Source organism: Phyllopteryx taeniolatus, chromosome 22 (genome assembly GCF_024500385.1).
Source record: "Phyllopteryx taeniolatus isolate TA_2022b chromosome 22, UOR_Ptae_1.2, whole genome shotgun sequence".
Lineage (NCBI taxonomy): Eukaryota > Metazoa > Chordata > Actinopteri > Syngnathiformes > Syngnathidae > Phyllopteryx > Phyllopteryx taeniolatus.
Window position 1 is genome coordinate 6,338,711 of NC_084523.1, and position 19,302 is coordinate 6,358,012.

A 19,302-nucleotide genomic window follows, 5' to 3' on the forward strand; every position below is an offset into this window, starting at 1 on the left:
GCAGCTTCATAAAATGATACAAACAAAGCATTTCCTGTTCCTTGCAACCGAAACATTGCTCATGATAATATCCCCTTTTATGTCAATGACGAGGGTGTCTAATTGTTATTATCAGCTGTCACTCGTCATGCATTATGAACGTCCCAACCAGAGCTATATACAGTAACCCCAGTGGGCAAAATGAATGGTTCATTTGCATCTCAGGAAACTGATCACAACTATTAAAAATTCTAGACGAAAAATGGAAACTGGATAGGATTCTTGGTAGTAATTAAGAAAGACAAACCAAACAATCTGTATTTAGAAATGAACACTTCATTCAATCAAACAAGAGCACATCATATTTACAAGTTGACAAGAAAAAAAAAATATCAATAAACAAACTTTTAAGTTTTTAAAAATAAAATAAAGTTACAAAATAGATCGTTTGTACCAGGGCAAAAAAAAAAATCCCACTTTTTTTTTTTTTTTAAACCACTGTTGCTCTTCCTGTGTCAAAGCCAGTTACCATGGCAACTTCTTCTTTCTTCTATATTATCGTAGGTGTAACGGGAGTTCAACCTGTAAGAAAATATCAATAATTCTGAAGCAAAGATTTGCACTTCAGCGTCAACTGACAGTGTTTGTGTTGTTGCTACGTCTGCCTTTATCAAACCTCTGCTGAACACTTGGCTATGAATAGCAGCAATAAGTGGCAGGAATTTCGCAGCTGGGGGCAGAGCTGACTTTTTTTCCACTGTGACAAGCCGCGAGATAACAACACACTCGCCTCATTTTAAAAGAGCTACAAGTTTTTAGCGGAGACCATTGATTCGACTTAAGATGCATTTGGGAGTCCGTCTCCCCATCTTTGGTGAAAATGTTACTTTTTCCTGAATCAATGTGTGTACGTACTCAAGTGACGGTTTTGAGTTCAACTAAACAATGTGAATATTGTTATTGTTGTTTAATATGAAGCAGCAAACGTCAACATCAACAAAGAATTACACGTTTTGTATTTAACCAAACTACGTCTCTCTAGCTTACGAACGTCAAAAAACTTAATGCTAACACACAATACAAAATGCCATAAACGAGCTAACGAAACAGGCATCAATGTCGCAGTAATTAGGATACAATTATAAACCAATTTATATTCAAACACAAGCAAGAACCAAACATGCAGACAGAAGATACAACAATACTCACAGGCATCTATTCTTTATCCTCTGCGAACATCGACTGATATTATTGGAGCTTAATTGTGACAGTGTTCGTCATCAAATCTGCGTGTAGTGTGTCTGCATGCATTGCACTACCCCCTGGTGGCCAATGTCCACATACCAGAAGGAGCAGCAAAATGTCAACGGGCATTGAAGCATGAAATCACGACGCACAAACCATTCATTAATGTTATTACTGTATGTTTGTATAAAGTACAATGCTGTAGAGTGTTAGTTTTCTTACTAAAAAACTTGCTAAGTATATATGTAACATAAATATGTGCAAGCTTGGCCTGATAGTGAAATGAATGTTTCCCTCACCTTCCTCAGGCTGCGGATGCTGCTGTTCCGGATGGAGTCCATCAGCTGGTCGTGGGCCGACCTCATGGGCGTGGACGGCCTGCTGCCCTCCTCCCCCCGCCTCTCCGCCGCCACGGGCCTCAGCGCGTTCTTCAGCTCCTTCAGGATGCAGGTGGTCTCGTCCTTGGCCTTGCCCTTCTTGCCCTTCTTCCCTTTGGTCTTGGACTTCTTGCTGCTCGCCTCGTGGGATTTGATCACCTCCGCGATGGTCCGGGTGGGCTTCTTCTTCTCCTGACGAGAGGGAAGCAGTGGCAGAGGAGGGGGTGGTGGTGGTGGTGGAGGAGGCGGAGGCGGTGGTGGAGGTGCAGGAGGTGTCTGTTTCTTAGCCAGGTTGCTGCGCGGGACTTTAGGAGAGGACCAAGGAGAGGATCTAGGTGAGCTGCAGGGTGTTCCTCGCTAGAAAAAGAAAGAAAGCCTCATGTTGGAAATAACACAATACTAATGCTGTCGTCTGTGACGTTACCAGTGCAGTGGTCCGGGGGTTGGTGGCTCCTTCCGGCGCCCCCTGTTGCTGCTGTTGCCTCTGCTCCTGCAGTCGTTTCTGCCTCTGACGGTCCTGGTTCCTGGTGAGGATTCCCGTCATGCTCATCCTGGGACCAGGTAGATTAAACTGGTAGCCCAGCTTGATCAAGGTGTGGTTTTCCCGAAGTATCTTCACCATCTCCATCTCTACCTAAAGTAGAGGAAGCCATGTTGTGGCAAAAAAAAAAAAAGGACATTCAGAGTAGGAGCGAGGCTAGACACCAACCTGTCCTCCACAGATGTGCCTCTGGTTATGGAATCGGAGCTCGGTCAGGGTGTTGTTTCCTGGCAGGGCTTGAACCAGCGCCAGGACGCCCTTCCCGCTCACGTAGTTGGACTCGATGTTGAGGCTCACGATGGACGAGTTCTCCCGCAGCATCTTGGCGATGGCCAGAGCCACCGGGTCGTCCGCGTGGGTATTGGCAAGGCTGAAGACGCGCACGTGCGTGTTGGGCCTCAGAGCTTCCGCGAATCGGATAAGAGTCTCCTACGAAAGCAATATTTTGTGCTCTGAATTATTTCTTGGTTATCTTATCTTGCGTCATGCCTTGTGTTTTACCTGCTGTTTCGGCAACACGTTTTGCTGTTGTGTCTTAATAATAGTAATGACGATAAAGCCCCAAAAAATGTAAAATTAGTTGTCAGATTAAAAAGAATAAGAAGAAACAAAGACATTTCAATACGGTATATGCTTATATGGTATTGAGATTTATTATGCTCAATAATTGTAACCACAGTGTGTTGTGGGAAATGATTCAATTTCACTTAATTTGTCTGAAAATTATTGATTATTCACTACATACAACGTTCATCTCTCTCTGCCAGCGACTTACAGTGACAGGCAAATAATTTAAATGCTGTTCCAGAAGGTGCAATTAACCTTTGGATCCACCAGTTGCCATTCATGCAACAGAATGATAGCGTTGTGTTCAACTAAACCAGATCTAGATTTCACACGAAGTGAATTTGACGAGTTTCTCAAGATAAGAGCTGTCGCTCGGCGGATTTCTTGTCTTCGGTTGTGAGCAAAAGTTTAATTTACGAATGCTAGATGGTGGCAGCAAACGCTAACAAACAAAGAAAATTACACTTGTATTTAACAAAACCACATTGCCTTATGAAAGCCTGCTAGCTCAATGCTAAAACTCATGCCAAAACGCCATAGACGGGCTAACGAAGCTAACATTGATGTATTCTACCTTATATTTAAACATATAAATTGATCGTTGTTTTGTTACCGTTGTTCGTCCTCTCTTTATTCTCTATTTATCTGATTTCTTTTTATTTTTTTCAGGGGGAAACTTCGTCCTGCACTCCCGTTCCAATATGGGGGAACACACCCGGAAAGAAGTGCGCCACAAACGTCTTTTTCTGACAGTGAGGTACAGTTCTGAGATTAGATTATGGTCAATTCTACATGGAAATGGTCGCATTTTTGTACCTGTGAGATGTCGTCGATGTTGTTCAAGTTAACTTCCGTAAGCTCGGGGTCGTCGCTGAGCGATCGTTGCAGGGCCTCGTCCACGACGGTGGGGTTCCCGTTGGCGTTAGGGTCTGCAGGTTGAGGGGGAGGAGTCAGTCTGACAGGCTCCGCCCTCTGCGGCTTCAGCTGCTGGGGGACGTTGACAGGCGTCGGCGGCAATACGGGCTCCACGTGAGCTTTTTCCCCTTCGTCGTCGTCTTCTTCGTCCTCTTCTGTTACGACCTCCTCCTCCTCCTCCTCCTCCTCTTCGCTTTCATCCTCCTCTTCATCCTCCTCTTCTTCCTCCTCTTTTTGCTGTTGTTGCTCTTTCTCGCTTCCGTCATCCTTTTCGTCCTCTGATTCGCTTTTTCTGTCTGTCACTCCCTCGTCGTCTTCATCCTATGTCAACACATTTTAAACAGCCTGTTGCTTTTAAAAGGACATTTTGTCCCAAATTCACCAATCACTCCCATCGTTTTTCTTTCGCGCTTATTATCATTAGGGTGAGCTGGAGCCTATCTTAGCTGACTAGCTGTATTTTCGGAGTAGTTTTGGTGCTGGCTCTGACTCTTATCCCTAGGGTCCCTAGTTCAACATTCAAACACACAGGAAGGCCCGAGCACAGATTCGAACTCAGAACCTCAAACCTGTGAGGCAGATGTGCTAATGACATTCCCTCCAATTCAATTCTGAACGACAAATTTCATGTCATCTTTTGCTACTGACCGTTTTAGGGCTGGTTCCAGCGATTTCATTTTCTAGGATTTTCTGGGTCTCGGCTTCCCAATATTTCATGAGGGCCTCTCTGCTGAAGGTCCCGGTCGGGGTCTTGTCGGTCTGGTCCCTCTGTCGTAGCCCAATGGGCACGTTGGCGTCGGGGTCGATGTCCACCAGCTCCTTCTCCAGCTCGGCCAGCTCTTCGGGGCTGAGTGACGCCAGGAGCTCATCCTCGTCCACGTCTTCGTACTTGCTCAGCTCCCGGCGGTATCCGAAACAACTCATCGCCAAAGCGGGATTAGCATAGACCGCTCACATTTAAAAACATAGACTCTCTCGTAAAAACTTATCTTTGGAATTCTGAATCAAGTCACAATCGGTCTCCAGTCCAAACCAGATATCTGCGCGTTGGTGTCCTCGCCTCGTCTAATCTCCCGCAGCTGCCGCCCCGGCCTTAAGAGAGGGATCAGAGGGGTATGTGGCAAAAATGGCGGCCCCTATGATGCGCCGTCTTTTTTTGGGAGGCCGGCGCTCTAAAGGGAACAGAGCCACGAAAAGCATGTGAGCTCAGAGGCTGCGGCCTGTCATCGTTGCGGCGTGTCACCGATGCCTGAGTGGCTTTGTTCATAGCCAAGAACAGAACACACAATAACAAACACAAATGGAGACATGGCATCACAAACCTCTCTTGGGTACATGGACATTGTTTATAGCCATCCCTATTGCAGCCACTAGGGGGTGTATATTTCCATGGTTTACGGGCTTTGCTATGCTATGCTTGGATGTATGCCTTCTCCATCTCCTTAATTCATTTCTTTGGCAATTCCGCCCGGAGACAGCATCTCAGCATAACTTCTAAGTGAATTGAAAATGGGATTTGAATGTATAATTCATTATACATGAATTATTAATGTTGTTGTTTGTATTATGTAGTATTTGAAGGTAAATATATATATATATATATATATATATATCACCAAGTCCCGGCTACTTGACAAGCTCACAACAAGGAAATACTGAGAAACAACAAACAAATGCAACTCATTGAATTAATAGGATGCAGGTGACAGAAAACTGGTCTGGAAGCCACACAAAGGGCAGATTGTACTGGATTAATTCAAATATAACAGGAAACGTGTTTGGCCACAAGACAAATATGCGATTGAAATATTCAGTTGTCTTAAAAATTTTGCCTTTTGAAAGATAATAAGGCTCAGTTTTGATTGATTGGGAAGTATTTATTTCAATGTAAAGTATGTATGAGGGACGTTGCTGATACTTAAGGCTCATTTAGGCACAAAATTAAACAAAAAGCTCTTGTTATGATCCATTATTAATTAATTCATTGTGCGACGTTTGCAAAGCAGAATTCCCCATATTGCCAGTAATTAGCAATGGGACATGGGTTGGTTTCACCAAAAACAGTGGTTTCTGACCAAAAAGTGGAGAAAAACAGCTTTTTGTGAAAAGAAACATCAAGCAGAACAGTGACTTTGACGTGAATATTTTTTTTTACTTTTGTGACACCTCAAACTATTAAAAAAAAAAAAAAAAAACTTGATTGAGAAAGTGCTTTTGATAGCAAACTGATTTATTGTTATATACTATACATATATACTATACAAACTTGTCTGACTTCCAGCGTGTTTGCATTTACAGACGTGACGAGCCAACATTCACTGCCTAATCTTTATCTTCGACTCAAAAGCTGTGCTGATCTCAAATCCAAAGCGATGCAACGCTGCCATCTACTGGGATCTGTGAGTCATTACAGTGGTTTACAAAGCTGAGTGTCACCGACAAGATGGGCGAGACACACCTACCCGCTGAAAAACGTACTTGACGAATATGCAGTAAACGGTTGGGTTAGACATTTAGTGAATATAAACAACCACGGCCGTTATGGATGCAAGTTATCCGGAAAGAAAGAATTTTGTGTACACATTTTTAGCATAGCTTTGTTATTAGTTTTATATGAGCTTAATTTAGGATCATTTTCTGACCTTTCTTTTGTGACCGCTATTGATTCAAGTGGAATGAGGGATGTCACAGCATCAGTCATTACGAAGCAACTGCATGTTGTCTGAAAATGAGCTTTTACGCATATAACATCATTTGTGTATGCTATATGTTAAGTAGATGCGCCTTGGTTGAATATCAAAGCCAAAAATTCCTTCGGCGGAAGAACAACCTGCATTCATTTACATTCAAAAGGAGCAGCTCTCGGGGATAACCCTCGCATATTCCGAATGGAATACACCCATCCGCGTTTCGAGCCGAAGCGCCCACGCGCCAGTGACGAGCCGGTTGATCCGTGGGAGAAGTCTCAGACGTGGTCAGCGTGTGACACGGTGACTCAGCCCGTAGGCGGCCTCTCCAGTCCTTCAAAAAGCCTCTGCCGCTCTGCGTGGAGGCAGGCAGACGGCTGGCCCATCCTCAAGTTTCACTGCTTGGACCTTGCACACACACACGCACGCACACACGCACGCACACACACACACACACGGGCTCTCAGTTATCTCCAGCTTCGGATTATAAAGACCGACTTTCATGCAGCGGATTTGGGCAGCCTTGCATTTGTGCTCCATATGAGGGAGAAAGTAAGTCTGGTTGTTTTGTTTTTGTGTTTTGACTCATTTGTCATACAGTATATTGTGTATGTAATGTATGGGCTGTCATCTGAGTACATGTGTGGACAATGGCATTCTGTGTTTAAAAGGATATCTCTTGTAGCAGTAAAAAGGTGGATTTTTTTTTTTTTTTTCCGCATGTGTGTTAAGTGAAAGCTGACATTTGTTTTCACTCATGATGTTGACAAAGGCAGATGAGCTTGTGCTAAGCCTGCAGTGAGACAATATTGACTTTCAGTGTTATATGCCATTGCATTTTCATTCACTCATCGTGCCAGGCCACAACATGGGAGGTACAACTCAGTGACAGTGTCAGAAAATGAGCATTATTATATAATTAGACTGCGTCCCTAATATTAGGACATCTTTGCAGATCTTCAAGGCACCTTGCGTCCTCCTGAGTCTGTTCACAAGTTTGAATCTGTGCTGTGGACAATTTGGAACCCCGATAACTGATGATGTGAGCAAGCTGTCGCTTCTGGTGAGCTTTTTAAAACGTACATTTTCCACACGTGATTGTTCGTTTTAATTAGATTGATGCCACTCCTTTTAGAAGCACAACATCCCTTCCGATTATGAGATTCCGCTTCATTACATTCCCAAAGAAGTGGTATGTATGTGACAAATATTGCCTTAGACCTTAAACGTGAAGAAAATATCTTCTTATTCTCAGTCAATGGTGTATTTCTTAGGCTGGTGCGTGCTGGGTGGTGTTGAACGTCTATCCTTTGGAGCAAAGTCTTCGCAACCTGGCCAACATGTTTGGGGCCGACTCCTCCAACAAGGAAAATATCCTGGTCTTCATCGCCATGCTGAAGAGCTTGCGCTTCACGTTTGACCACCAGGAACTGGTAAGTCGACATGGCTGTCCTCTATTCAGTCTTTGCGTACGGGAAATTAATTGGATGTCGTCACGCAGGAAACCGCGATGCAAGTCTTCCAGTGTCACTACCAGGAGGGGAGCTTGAAGAACGAGCTGTATTTCAACTACATTGAGGATATCCTCCACGTTGCAGGTCAAGAGACATCCAAATTCTCCTGCAAGCCACCATCGTGTCTCAGTACAGCAAATGCACCAGGTGAACACGCATGTTTATAATAGATGCTTCCAATATTTGCATTAAGTGGGGAGCAGAAGTGAGCGTGGGGCAGTTTTTTGTTTTTTGTACCAATATCCAGCCACGTTTATCCTTATTAAGGTCACGGGTGAGCAGGAGCCTATCTGAGGTGATTTTGGGCAAAGTACATTGCACTAATTGCCAGCCAATCACAGGCCATAATAGACAAGCTCACACTCAAATATGGACAATTTTCAGTCACATCAAGTTTATTCATATAGCTCTTAATCGCAAAAGAGTCTCAAAGGGCTTGACAAGCCCACAGTTCACAAAAATCAACGGGAGGGAGAGAAGTGGCAATAAAACAGGCCAAAATCCAGATGTCAAGGCGCGAGGTAGGGCAAGGAATCTAATGTGTGTTTTTTGGGGGGGCATGTGTGAGGATGCCAGAGTAGCCGGAGAAAGCACAGGGAGAATTTCTTGTCAATATGTGTTTTATAGTTAATACAGAACTGTGATTCAAACTCACTAATGTGTATCAATAAAGTTAATCTAGCTAATCTGCTCAAATTGGATTCCAGTCATTTGAAAATGACATATATTATCACTATACAATCACTGCTGTTTTTAGTATGGATAATAGGTTGACGCTTCAATATAACTCAAGATCAGGGGATTTGGACAGTCTGTGATCAGATTTCGTAGTTGGAATATATTCCGATAATATGTCCTTACCGCAGGGGATCACATGGAAGGCCGTGATTACGTATGGTGGAAAAGAACGCCGTTGCTGTTGGTGTTCATTCCTGTAACGGCTTGCGTCGTTCTCATCATATGGCGGGTGAGTGGATGAAATTTATAACGCTCGGTTCTGTTGTATTTACATGAGCGCTATGTAACCGCCTCACGGCAAGACATGTACGATTTCAGGCAGTTATTTTTACTGTGTCGTCTTTCCTGTGTTTACGAGAACATATTAACATTATGCAAACAATATAATCGCCTTGCAAACAGTTGTTTAAAAGTGTCCAAACTGAAACAGGACTAGTTTATGTTTTTTGGCATAGTTAGTATATCGTGGTGTAGTCGACACGTCTCCCACCGCACAATTCAGTACTTCAGCCTTATGTTTTGCCTAAAGCCATTTTAGAATTTGTCTATTGGAGAGGATGACAATTTTTTTTCTGTTGGCTATTGAATTTATAGCACAAATTAATGTAATAAACTCAAACTGGAGCTCATGTCAATCATTACTACCAATACATCTTATTAGCTGAATATATAAAATAATAGAAAATGAATGCAAATTATCAACGACTTGAATTAAGACAGATCCAAGCCAGACTCTTATTCTAATAATGTGTTTAAGAAACTGTAGTACTAACAAAAATAATAAATACACATGAATAATACAAAATATATTTTTTTTTTTTGGGGGGGAAAAAATCCCATTACATGAAATCTCCAAGGGCCACTCCAATAAATAATGATGTTCTCTTGTCTTAGTGAGCACTTCCTGAAAGGAAATCCCTGTTAACAAGTGCTCATCAAATATTCAGCAGTGTTTTATGGCTCCCTATTAGCTCACCTAATGACGTCCGCTTGGTGATTAACTAATCGTCATTTTCTTCAGGTCACATCTACGAGACATTTACCGGAGCACGCTGCTGAGGATATAGAAATGGCACCTTGTGACACCGTTCCCAGCGTGACTGTCTCCATCCCGCTTCAAAGGGCCGCCCACGCCCATGAAAGCAGATGAAGAATAAAGACCAAGGGGGGAAGGATCTGTACGGGACGAGCTCAGATGGCTCGTTCTGCCGAGATGTGGCACGTCAGTCAAATTGACACCACCTCCTGCGACGGCGAGCGTGTGGTTACCCTGACGCAGAACTCTCTTGGGCCACATATTATACAAATCGTATATGGACTTAAGGAACTGGAAAGAACCACTTCATCATTCCATGCTTTCCGATTTCTACTATCCAAGTGGTGTGATGCAGCAAAGCAGACGTGTAAAGCAACCAGGATGTTGCTGGTGTTCCAAACCTCCTCTGACATTAAAGGCAATGTAAAAACGGAGGCCGGAGCATCACGTATGGATTCCTGCAATGCTACAAGGTGTAAAATGTCCTACCACTGGACTCTGGAGCATTGGAAAAGCGGGTGCTTGGGGAAGGCAATTGTGTTCTTTGCACACAAAGCACAGTAAAAGCATGCTTGGATGGAGTTTCTGTGGAAGAAGACCAATCATCAAACGCCTCGGGAATGGACGACCTGCGGTTTTAGAATCAGGCGTCCTCGAGGCAGACATGGGGACTCAAGTCATCGCGACATGGACTTAAGTTGACTTGAGTCACTATTTTGGTGACTTGTAACTTAACGTGACAAAAACTAAAAGACTCAAGACTCGACTAGAGGTGTGAAGAGCTGTTGTACACACATTCAGGTTAGATAAATTGGCCAATCATATCACTGTCCGACCTTACTGGGCTTCTCTCTTTATGAAGACCAGATACTGCAGGTAAGACTGCAAAGGTGACTTGACTCAAGACTCGTCTTGACTTGAGGTAACCTGTGATCTGATTTGACTTTCCAAAGGCAAAATGACTTGGGACTAACGGGTTGAACCCATGAATCCCCAAGTTCAACCTCTACCTTGGACTTGCTCGAGATATCAGTGACATCATCGATAAATCGACTTCGACTCGACTTTCAGCACATTATACAGGCGTCCCACTATTTTTTAACACATTGTGTAATATTACAGTATAGCCATTGGAGTTTGATTACGCATGTCTTGCTGTTTCTTTTAATACCTTCTCAGCATATAAACACATAGAAAGGGATGCGTTGGAGCCACTTGTGCACTTGTTGTTGACATTGCGATGATCGGTCACAGATGGTAAAGCTGCCGGTCGCAAACAACACTGCGCCTGCGGTTCAACAAGGGTCCCACTTTGTGTATCAAAGCTCGGAGCAGATGGCAAAGATAGCCGCGGCCAGACTGGCTGTGAATCCCTCCATTGTGTCCCCCTTCCACCCGTGATCTATCACTTCTTCTTCTTCTTCCTCTTCTACGCCACAGCAAAAAAGCGCTGGACTTTCTAATGCCTCATTCACTGAGTCAATCCTGTTTCGGTCATGAGAACATGACTGTGTGGAGAGAGTGTCTCGCACACTCACACACACACACACACACACACACACACACACACACAGAGGGAAGACAGGAGGGTCGACGATGTACAGACGGACGGATGGACGGACGGGCGGATGAGCTCAATGAGGAGCATAAGAGGGACGCTTGTTCTCGGCCCACAAAAGACGTGGCCGTAGGCTGGGGGAAATGCCACTTACCAACACGACTGATGTCGGCCCAGTGCGATGAATAAACGCGCTAGGAATCTCTGCCGACCGCACAAAACTGCGAACGGTGATTAATATTGCAATAACAGTTTTTCAGTATTCCAATGATTGCGTTCCAAGGAACCCCTTCATTAAAATATAAACGAGTGCAAACAGCTAAAACAGATTTAAAAAGTTAAGAATTTGGGGGCTTTTGGGTGAAATTTCATGATGAACTTAAAATGCAACCTTTAACGGTGAACTTAATTTAACCTGATCTACACTTTTGAATGCACAACTGTTTAATGTTTCAGTTTCATCCTAGAATTTCACCTCAAAGCCCAATATCCCTACTTTTGGTGAGTAGTGTACATTCCAGTGTATGTTTTCCTTGAAATTAGTATTCAAAAGCGGTGTAATGTTTACGGACGCTTCCAGGGAAAGTATTTTTGTAAATGTGAGTCATTCTACAACAAAATGCAGTGAGCACATTTGTTCATCCTACACGTTTTTGTCTGAAGACTAACACTTCTATACTGTTTTTGCCAGTTTTACCAGCTTTAGAGACATGTATAATCATAAATTGCTAAGTATACTCAAAAGTGTGAAATGATATCCTGTGTTTGGCCCTACTCTTTTTTGGCTACAATTACAAATCTACAACCTGTTTAGAGGTGTTTCTAATATTCTGGTTGGCTTATTTAGCCACAATGTAAAAATGAAACTACAGTACAATTAGAAACAGCTCAGTATGACGCAGTGCAGTTTTGCACCACTGCGCCCCACTTGAATGAAACATGTATTTAAATGTATGTTTTATTATTATTAAAGTTTCAATCAAAAAAATGAGTTTGTGTTGGATCCTTTGACTTTCTGTCACATATTTTGTTGTGACGTTTATACAGCGTGTTAACTGTGTATTTAACGCAAGAACAACGACGTGTATGATGATCGTCTTGAGAGGCTTCTATTTTGTGGTGTTTTGCAAATTTCAAAGGGGAAAAGAGCACAACCAAACAGTCGTTGAATGCGTTCTTGTTTGAATATTAATTGAAAAGATGGTATTCCTAATAGGACAAAAGGAGGAGTGAAACAATTGATCGTCGCAATGCTACTTTATTACATTCTGTAAGAGAATTTTTAGCTACACGGTTAGATAATCATTGAAAGGTAAGATTTTTTTTTCTTTTTTTTACATCTAACAAGTCTTTAAACGCTTTGTTAAATTAATTTCCTTGGCGTTATGATTTTCCCGTCTTGAAATAGAATATAATAAACGTATTTTTGACAAGTTTACTCTGTCATTAACTCTCCGGTTTCCGAGGTAGACAAACGCAACATTCAGTTTCAACTATGCGATGCTTTTATTTTATTCAGTCATTTCCGCCGGAAACACCTCAGCTTTTGTTTTGGAAAGCTACTAGCCACGGTCGCCATTATTCTTCCTGGCTTGACGTTCGAGCAAAACATTTATTTACAAATTTATTTTATTTTTATCATATATTTTTAAGCAAAGAGCACGCTTTCAGCCTTTTATGTAAGTCGTTTGTACCCCCGTGAGTTTGCAACGTTGCCCGGCGGCCACAGAATGGAGAGGCGGTCCGAGGGCGCTGGTAAGTTGCTAAGCTAACGTTGGCAAGCTAACAGCTGCCGCCATGAACAGTTGAATAAAATGCGTTTTTTTACCCCCAATCTGTCGCTGTACATAAGCTAAATACTGACAGCTAAGGGCGACCGTATATGTTACACAAACGCTTAAATTTGGCCTGCATGGCGAAGTAAAATAGCACATGAGACCCTGCACGCGCTTTATAAAAAATTAAACAGGAGTTGCCCGGATGTTCCGATCGCCCACTGCATGTTGGGTTTTGCTGCTTCCCTTAATGTCGTAAACGCAATCAAGCACTTTATTTGATCAGTTGTTTCTAATGAAAACCCACATGCATTTGGGCGCCCGTTCCGTTCACGTAGCACGGTTCGGCTCATTTGCAGTTGATTTACAACGGTTGCTGTTTACTCTTCCGGTTTTAGGTGCACAACATCGAGCGTTTGCGCACATTGTTATGTTCATTAGCATGGTACAATTATTTGCATTTTCAAGTTGAAATTCTGGGGCGAGTTGAAGTCACCCCAGCGCAATGCCACCCTGTGCGGACGCACACACTGCACATGCCAGAAACCGCTACTGTATATGTGCCCTGCAATTGATTGGCGACCAGTCCAGGGTGTACTCCACTTCTCGCACAAAGTCTCGCCTCATGTGACCCTAACTCGGACAAACACAATAGTACATCGATGGATGGCTAGTTTTACGGGCCGCTAACTGCTTGTTGTGGCCCGCCTAGGCGGTGGAGGGCCTCTCCCCCTGGCCTCCCTCCGACTGATGGCCTCCCCGCTGCAGCTGACGTACTCCTACATGTGGCAGGTGATCCGCCAGAGGAACGTCAGTCAGTACAAGAAGGTGGAGGAGTTTGTCACCATGGTGACACAGACTGTTCCGGAGCTCATGAGTTTCAAACAGACGGCCCAGCTCGTCTTGGGTTTGAGGGCAAGGGTAAGAGGGTAACTTCACTATACACATGTCCACGAATCCAACTACTATACAGTACAGTGATACCTTCACCTACAAGTTTAATTTGTTCCATAACTCAATTATCTTGTATAGCACATTAATTTCCCCCATTGAAGTGAATTAAAATGCCATTTTGGCTCACAACACAAAGCTAAAAAATCAACAAGAGCGACTGCTGTTAACTTGAAAAAATTGGTCGGGGATGTTGAGGGACTTGTAAGTCAAGGTACTATTCTACTTGTCTACTTATTTCTTCTTTTAGATCATTTTGGATTTGCTCCAGAGGGAGGGTCAACCAGACTCCCGCACTATTCAAACACTAATAAATAAACTGAAGATCGCTACACATCCAGGGGTAAGAATGTGAACACTCTCTTTCTAAAACATAAACAGTGTTAAACATTGAATCCTTTCTGTCACGAAAGGATGCGGAAGTGGAGAAATGTCAAACCAACTTCATGGTGCTGGTCCAGAATCTGCTGAAAAGCGCCACAGAGAGGAAGCACTTCTTTAAGGTACGCTCTGACTTCATGGAACAATACATTGTTGGGCTCCGGTCCCAGTTGTCATGGATACAGTGGATTCATGGGGCCTGTATAATAATAATAACAAAAGATGAATCCATGGTAGCTGTGAAATTGGTCAGCTTTCCCAGATTTTGGAGGTCTCCGCTGTCATCGAAGCTCACGCATTGGGTTTTATTTCACAGGAAGTGTTCCCAGTTCAGTATGGCACAAAGTTTGACACGGCGCTGCAGACTCTGACCGCCGGTCTGGTGTGCAAGTTGGAGCAACTGCTTCCTGTTCCCAATCTCTCCCAGGTACGCACTCCACCAAAAATACCCGAAGAAAACAAACCCAAGCACAGGGAGAACATGCAAACTCCACATTTGAGCCCAGGACCTCTCGACTGTGAGGCTCTGTTAACCACTATTCAACTGCGCTGCCTCTGCCTAATCACACCAAAATGGATCAAATCTGGTCATTCGCAGCTAAGGGTCTGCAACACTGTCTGAGTCATCTTTTTCTACCTCAGCTCAGTGCCATGATCTCATCAGAGCCCACTAATCTGGACGCATGTGGGGGCTTCATCCCTGAAGGCAGCGACCTCAAAACTCTCCTCCTGTACCAGCAGGCCAAGGGCCTCCTGTCTGGTAAAGGTATGAACAAGCTTGCTTTTATAGCACATTATCTGACCTAACACGAAATGGTGCCATTACAGTAAACCCTGCCCATGTGTGTTCTTCACCTAATCACGCTTTTTGAATTAATTTTTTATTTTTTGCTCTTTCTGTAATGCCATAAGTTGCCACATTCCCAAAAAAAGTTACCAAATTCCTTGGTAAAAAAAATATATATATATAGTAATTGGTATCAAGGAAGTATGTTGAAGTTATACATCTCAACTGACAGACTAACAGCCAACTCTCTACCCTCATTTGCTGACTCCCACATCACTCACCAGATCAGGCCTGACCTTTTAAGCCATACACACTCAAAGCCACAGATATTACAGTGTAGAACTTGAGGATGGCAACTCCAAGTTGCAAAATAATTTCTTTACTGATTAAACGATGGGATAATTGGTAGAATAATTGATTCAGTCAATAATCAATAGCTGCAGCCCAAGTTTAAGATTATCAATATAGGCAATTATAACACATTTTGAGGCAGTTGTGTTTTTGCAGTATTTGTGGGTTTTACTGTGGTGAATCCTCTTCCATCTGTTTTCATTGAGGAGCCTAACCAAAACTTCTCCATGTGTCCAGCAACCATCTCGTCTTCAGTGGGCGAGTGTGTGCTCTCGTCGCTAGCCTTCCGACCCAAACCTGTCGAGCCGCCTCCGCCGCCTCCTCCTCCTCCTCCTCCTCCCCCTCCTCCTCCCCCTCTACAGCCCGTGGTCAGCCCCCCGATCGCAAGCCCTCTCACTGACCACGACGACTTAGGTGACATGTCAGACCAGTCGGATGACATGGCGGTCCTTGTTACCGCCTCTCAAGTCGATACCGCAGCCAGTAGCGGAGCCGCAAAGGGTCTCCCAAAAACAGCGGTTTCTGAGGCGAATCTGGGGCTGGAGGCGGAGCAAAGAAAAGGAGACGACGAGGCCGTGACGGTAGACAAGTCGGAACAGCCACGAACACCCTTGAAATCCATCCCCTTCAAGGTCGTGACGGTGCCCATGAAAACGGCGTCGCCGCATTCCACCGTGACAAAAGACGGCCAAAAGGTCCAAACGCAGCGAGTCACCCTGCACCAGTGGGTGTCGCAGATAGCCACCAACACCATCTCCCTCCCGGCCTTGCCGCCGCTCCCCCTTGACAGGCTTAGCGATGACGACTACTCCAGGCCGAGCATCCGGAGAAAGAAGCAAATCAGGCCCCCCGCCGACCGGTTCAACTGCACCATGTGCGACAAGAGCTTCCCTTACCAGTCCAAGCTCATGGACCACGAGCGCATCCACACGGGCGAGAAGCCCTTCGCATGCACGTCGTGCAACAAAAGCTTCCGCACGCAGGCATTCCTCAACAATCACCTGAAGACGCACAGCACGGCGCGGCCGTACGCCTGCGGCCAGTGTGGCAAGTGCTTCGCCAAGCTGCAGAGCCTCACCAAGCACATGCTGGCCCACAGCGGCCAGAAGCCCTTCTACTGTGACATCTGCAACAAGGGCTTCACGCAGTCCACCTACTTCAAGAGGCACATGGAGTGCCACACCAGCCAGATGACGTTCCCGTGCAAGCACTGCAACAAGAGCTTCCCGACCTCCTTCAAGCTGAGTAACCACGAGCGCTGGCACACTCGAGACCGCCCGCACATGTGCGAGCGCTGCGGCAAGCGCTTCCTGGTGCCCAGCCTGCTGAAGCGACACATGGGCTACCACATTGGCGACCGCCAGTACCTCTGCTCCCAGTGCGGCAAGACTTTCGTTTACCTCTCAGACCTGAAACGACACCAGCAGGACCACATCCCCAAAGCCAAGATCCCGTGCCCCGTGTGCCAAAAGAAGTTCTCCAGCAAGTACTGCCTGAGGGTGCACCTGCGTATCCACACTCGCGAGAGGCCGTACCGCTGCTCCATATGCGAGAAGAGCTTCACGCAAGTGGGGAACTTGAAGGTCCACATCCGGCTGCACACCAACGAGCGGCCCTTCAGCTGCGAAGTGTGCGGCAAGACGTACAAGCTGGCGTCGCACCTCAACGTCCACAAACGGACTCACTCGTGCAAGAAGCCGTGGATGTGCGACACGTGCGGGAAGGGCTTTACCGTGCCGGGCCTGCTGAAGAACCACGAGCAGGTGCACCTGCGCGAGGCCAACCCGGACTTAGCTGCCAAGCGCAGGAACAGGGGCAAGCAGAAGAAAAACTCCCTCAAGAGGAAGTTTGACGAGGAGGAGGAGGAAGGCATCGACGAATACTGATGGAATATAGTGGTGCCTTGAGATACGAGTGACTGCACCAATTTTTTTCTGCTTTGACTTACAAGCGTGAGATACAAGTGCTGTCTGGTGGCAGTGCCTAAACTCACTTCACAACAAGCAGCAATTTGGCAGCTAAAATTAGTGAACAATTCTTCAAAAGAGAAGCTTCAAGATGTTTATTGCCACTCCCCGTTGAAGTTTAGTGTCACACTAAAAAAGAATTGCACCTTGCGTATTTAAAAAAAAAAAAAAAAAAAAAACATAGCTTAGCCCTTCCGTACGCTAGATTAATGCTAACTCTAAAAAAAAAGCATCTATGTTGCAGTGCTTTAACCGTTTACGTAATGAATTGAACACAATATAACAGGACTCAGTCTTTATCCTGTGCATAGAACTATTATTGCCGTACTGATAACCTGATAGAGGAGAGAGATGTCGCAATTAGGGCTGCAACTAAAAATCATTTTAACACAAGTAATCAACCTGCTTTCATGGAGGACTAAAGAAATTTGAGAATATTTATTACTGAGGGGCTGAAATTCCGAGAATTTAGACAATTTAAAGTTAAACAAGGTCTCCAAACGATTCATCGGTTATCAAAATAGTCGATTAATTTGATAATTGATTAGTTGGCAATTAATTGTTCCTCAATAAACAGGATATTTGTTTCTGTCTTTTATAAAGTACACTGATATGGAGTGCTATTTTTCTATTGAAATCTACAATCCAGCAATTTTTGTTGTTTTTAGGGGAAGACTGGATTGACATTTCCATTCGTTTCAATGGGAAAAGATTTGAAATCAAGAGTAGTCAATGAAAGAATTCCACTTGTATCTCAAGGCACAACTGTTATTTTCAAAGGCTCTTGAAAAAGCATCCAACGGTGAACACAAGACTTTAACCTGTAATCAGGCTTTTGTTTTACATTTTGCTTCTACTATCAACTATGACTTATCTTAGCTAGCTTCGTAACATTTTATTTTGCTTTGCTCATAAGTAGCTTTATTCTGTAGCAAGTTTGTGTGTGTGTGTGTGTATGCAATCAATGAACTGAAAGGCAAGCATGGCATTAATCCTTTTCATTTGTGTAAAAAAAAAAAAAAGTGACGTAATGTATTATTTTCCTCAGTAGTATTCAAGTGCATGTGACTTGACTGACATTTGTAGTATTCTGACATTTGCATTGGGCTGCGCTCTGCTTTTGATTTTTTTTGGGAACGTAGTTTAGGCGGGGAGTGCATTAATGGATTACAAGTGTAACTCTCAGTGTCATAGTATTATTTTTATTTTTTTTATATACAAATATGATGAAGTTACAGCTGTACACCTGAGAACAATAAAAGTGATAGAGTACATTAGTGCCTTTATTTCACATACTCATTCATCTTCATATTAAGTGAAGACGTCCGCCATTAATCTTCCTTACTGGACCTGAGGCAGTCACCCTCTTAACACTTAAAATGTTTTGTCCTAATGGCTTTTTAATTTTAAGTCCTTTATTTCCCACCCCTCTTTGACTCCATTGTGAGTTTTTGTCTCCCATTCATGTTTAATTGAGCTCCTCCCTTACATCTGCTACTCACTATTAAAACCAGCCTTTGCAAAGATGATCATGAGGTCTGACTTTAAAAACATTTTTAGTAGTGGGCGCATTAAGATCAGTCTCGCTTAATGAGAATCTGTCTTTGCACTGTATGGTTTGAATTAATGCTTAGTTTGATGTTTAATAAGCTACCATCTGGGCCATTTTGTCTGACTAAACATTTTTTGTAGAGGGCGCATTAAGATCAGACTCGCTTAATGAGAATCTGTCTTTGCAATCCATGGTTTGAATTAATGCTTAGTTTGATGTGTAATAACCTACCATGTGGGCCATTTTTTTTTTTAAAGCAAGTGGACAGTCAAGAGGTGAGTCACTTCCTTTCCTTCCCCAGGAGGCCTTCCTCGACCATTATGGCCAAGCCAGCAGCAGTACGAGGCCACATAGTACATACATTAGTACGTAATTGAATCA

The 19,302-nt window shown here is 43.9% G+C and overlaps 3 protein-coding genes across 8 annotated transcripts; 2 read left to right on the top strand and 1 right to left on the bottom strand.

The window, feature by feature from the left end:
* Nucleotides 1-295: 295 nt before the first annotated feature.
* On the bottom strand, nucleotides 296-4,741 carry lmod2b (leiomodin 2 (cardiac) b). Of its 2 annotated transcripts, XM_061762817.1 has the most exons (6): nucleotides 4,273-4,739; nucleotides 3,526-3,945; nucleotides 2,311-2,571; nucleotides 2,026-2,235; nucleotides 1,524-1,958; nucleotides 296-561 (listed from the first exon to the last, which is right to left on the bottom strand). In XM_061762817.1, exons 1-6 carry the CDS (start codon nucleotides 4,546-4,548, stop codon nucleotides 535-537), a joined length of 1,629 nt encoding a protein of 542 aa, XP_061618801.1. In that variant the 5' UTR covers nucleotides 4,549-4,739; the 3' UTR covers nucleotides 296-534. The 2 variants fall into 2 exon arrangements, with proteins under 2 accessions (XP_061618801.1, XP_061618800.1); XM_061762816.1 differs by having other exon boundaries at nucleotides 296-1,958; nucleotides 4,273-4,741.
* On the top strand, nucleotides 2,578-12,136 carry LOC133472257 (uncharacterized). Of its 5 annotated transcripts, none has more exons than XM_061762834.1 (9): nucleotides 2,578-3,466; nucleotides 5,923-6,023; nucleotides 6,400-6,863; nucleotides 7,267-7,374; nucleotides 7,447-7,503; nucleotides 7,586-7,744; nucleotides 7,813-7,972; nucleotides 8,692-8,792; nucleotides 9,585-12,136. In XM_061762834.1, the coding sequence occupies exons 3-9, from the start codon at nucleotides 6,513-6,515 to the stop codon at nucleotides 9,711-9,713; spliced, it is 1,065 nt and encodes a 354-aa protein (XP_061618818.1). In that variant the 5' UTR covers nucleotides 2,578-3,466; nucleotides 5,923-6,023; nucleotides 6,400-6,512; the 3' UTR covers nucleotides 9,714-12,136. The 5 variants fall into 5 exon arrangements, with proteins under 5 accessions (XP_061618818.1, XP_061618817.1, XP_061618820.1 ...); XM_061762833.1 differs by having other exon boundaries at nucleotides 6,403-6,863; XM_061762836.1 differs by lacking the exon at nucleotides 6,400-6,863.
* A 539-nt stretch (nucleotides 12,137-12,675) lies between these two features.
* si:dkey-14d8.1 (zinc finger protein 35) lies at nucleotides 12,676-18,643 on the top strand. The gene is made up of 7 exons (XM_061762807.1): nucleotides 12,676-12,912; nucleotides 13,645-13,853; nucleotides 14,134-14,226; nucleotides 14,297-14,386; nucleotides 14,581-14,691; nucleotides 14,907-15,030; nucleotides 15,640-18,643. Exons 1-7 carry the CDS (start codon nucleotides 12,888-12,890, stop codon nucleotides 17,286-17,288), a joined length of 2,301 nt encoding a protein of 766 aa, XP_061618791.1. The 5' UTR covers nucleotides 12,676-12,887; the 3' UTR covers nucleotides 17,289-18,643.
* The last annotated feature ends 659 nt before the right edge of the window (nucleotides 18,644-19,302 follow it).

Excerpts from the sequence above, each read along its gene's own strand:
- si:dkey-14d8.1 (XM_061762807.1), top strand. The coding sequence starts at position 12,888 with ATGGAGAGGCGGTCCGAGGGCGCTG. Across the intron at positions 12,913-13,644 it reads GAGGCGGTCCGAGGGCGCTG|GCGGTGGAGGGCCTCTCCCC; the intron begins GTAAGTTGCTAA and ends TGGCCCGCCTAG. Across the intron at positions 15,031-15,639 it reads GGGCCTCCTGTCTGGTAAAG|CAACCATCTCGTCTTCAGTG; the intron begins GTATGAACAAGC and ends CCATGTGTCCAG.
- lmod2b (XM_061762816.1), bottom strand. The coding sequence starts at position 4,548 with ATGAGTTGTTTCGGATACCGCCGGGAGCTGAGCAAGTACGAAGACGTG. Across the intron at positions 2,572-3,525 it reads ACATCGACGACATCTCACAG|GAGACTCTTATCCGATTCGC; the intron begins GTACAAAAATGC and ends TTGCTTTCGTAG. Across the intron at positions 2,236-2,310 it reads GGCACATCTGTGGAGGACAG|GTAGAGATGGAGATGGTGAA; the intron begins GTTGGTGTCTAG and ends CCTCTACTTTAG.
- LOC133472257 (XM_061762834.1), top strand. The coding sequence starts at position 6,513 with ATGGAATACACCCATCCGCGTTTCGAGCCGAAGCGCCCACGCGCCAGT. Across the intron at positions 7,375-7,446 it reads TGAGCAAGCTGTCGCTTCTG|AAGCACAACATCCCTTCCGA; the intron begins GTGAGCTTTTTA and ends CACTCCTTTTAG. Across the intron at positions 8,793-9,584 it reads TCGTTCTCATCATATGGCGG|GTCACATCTACGAGACATTT; the intron begins GTGAGTGGATGA and ends CATTTTCTTCAG.